General features: G+C 25.2%; 1 protein-coding gene across 4 annotated transcripts in view; it reads right to left on the minus strand.

The window, feature by feature from the left end:
* The window catches only part of LOC107609469 (cytochrome P450 714A1), a 46,212-nt gene that overhangs the window by 25,895 nt on the left and 19,024 nt on the right, over positions 1 to 1,293 (minus strand). For 3 of the 4 annotated variants that reach the window (XM_021107585.1, XM_021107584.1, XM_021107586.1), the window contains one exon: positions 972 to 1,293. In XM_021107585.1, the coding sequence (XP_020963244.1) occupies positions 972 to 1,293 (322 nt within the window). The remainder of the gene's footprint in view (positions 1 to 971) is intronic. The other variant, XM_021107587.1, reaches the window with a different exon arrangement.

Genomic DNA, 1,293 nt, shown 5'->3' on the forward strand with positions numbered 1-1,293 from the left:
ATCTATCTAATAAAAAAAATTTGAAAATTTCTAAAAAAATAAAAATTACTAAAAATCAAAATATTTAACCCAAAATTTTTTGGAGATTAATTTAAATATTTATTCTCCTAACTAAATAAAAATAAACAAGTACTACCATGATATTAAGTAGATTCTAAGTTGTCTTAACTAGGACATTCTGGAACTCTGGAAGAATATCACTACCGTACCGATGAGTACTTTTTTTTTTTTAAATGTTTCCGCTTTCCATGTAATCACTTATTAACATATTAAAATTGTGGCTTATTCAAAGAATAAAAATTAAAATTATTGACCAATATTGCCTCTCAATATTTCAACATTTTCAATACAAAAACAATTGTATTACGTAATGAATTAATACTTCAAAATAAAGTCCTTTTGTTGATGTAACAATACCACATATAATTAATAGTCTAGTAACAATAATGAAATTATAAAATAATTTAAAGCAACAAAAATAAAAAAATCAATAGAGAACTTAAACACAGAAAAGCAAGCAAAGAATAAAGAAAGAAAGAAACAAAACTGGACCAACCATAAAATATACACCTAAGCTAGTAATGCATAAACTCTTCTTTGTATAATCATAAAGGACACTAAGTTATTGATAATCTATGGGATGGTATAAACAAAGTCATTGCTTGGTTAAAGAGTGATGTCTAATTTATCTTAAAAAAATTAAAAATTAATATTTAATTTAAAAATATAAAAAAATCATTTTTAAATATTTAAAATTTATTATAAAAAATAAATTAGAGACAAATTAGATACTTATTTATAATTACCGTAGAATTCGCAATAAGAAAAGTGTACATATAAAAAATAGTATAAATTATTATTATTATAATTTATTATCCTATATATTGAACTACTAACAAATTAGATAATTGAAACGAGAAGCTAATAATCATAGGCATGAAGAATCAAGAGAGAAGAGAAGAAAAACATACCATATTTCTTTCTCCAGTGTTCAAAATATGGGAATAGAGTAGCAGTATAATCATGTGCAAGAAACTGATGATGATTAACATTATTATTGCATCTTCTTCCGTTATTCGGAGCTTCAATAAAGTTGTTAACTTGTGCTTGGATTCTCTGCATATCAGCAATATTCCCACATAGAAAAGAAGGTTGAGGCCCTTTGATCCCTTGTGCTATGAGTTTTCTTCTAACCCTTTTTGATTTGTACCAAATATTACCATACACATACAATACCCATGTAATTAACCCCAAAACAACAACACAAGAGCCCATTTTCATTGCCATAGAAGA

This window comes from Arachis ipaensis, chromosome B07, assembly GCF_000816755.2.
Source record: "Arachis ipaensis cultivar K30076 chromosome B07, Araip1.1, whole genome shotgun sequence".
Lineage (NCBI taxonomy): Eukaryota > Viridiplantae > Streptophyta > Magnoliopsida > Fabales > Fabaceae > Arachis > Arachis ipaensis.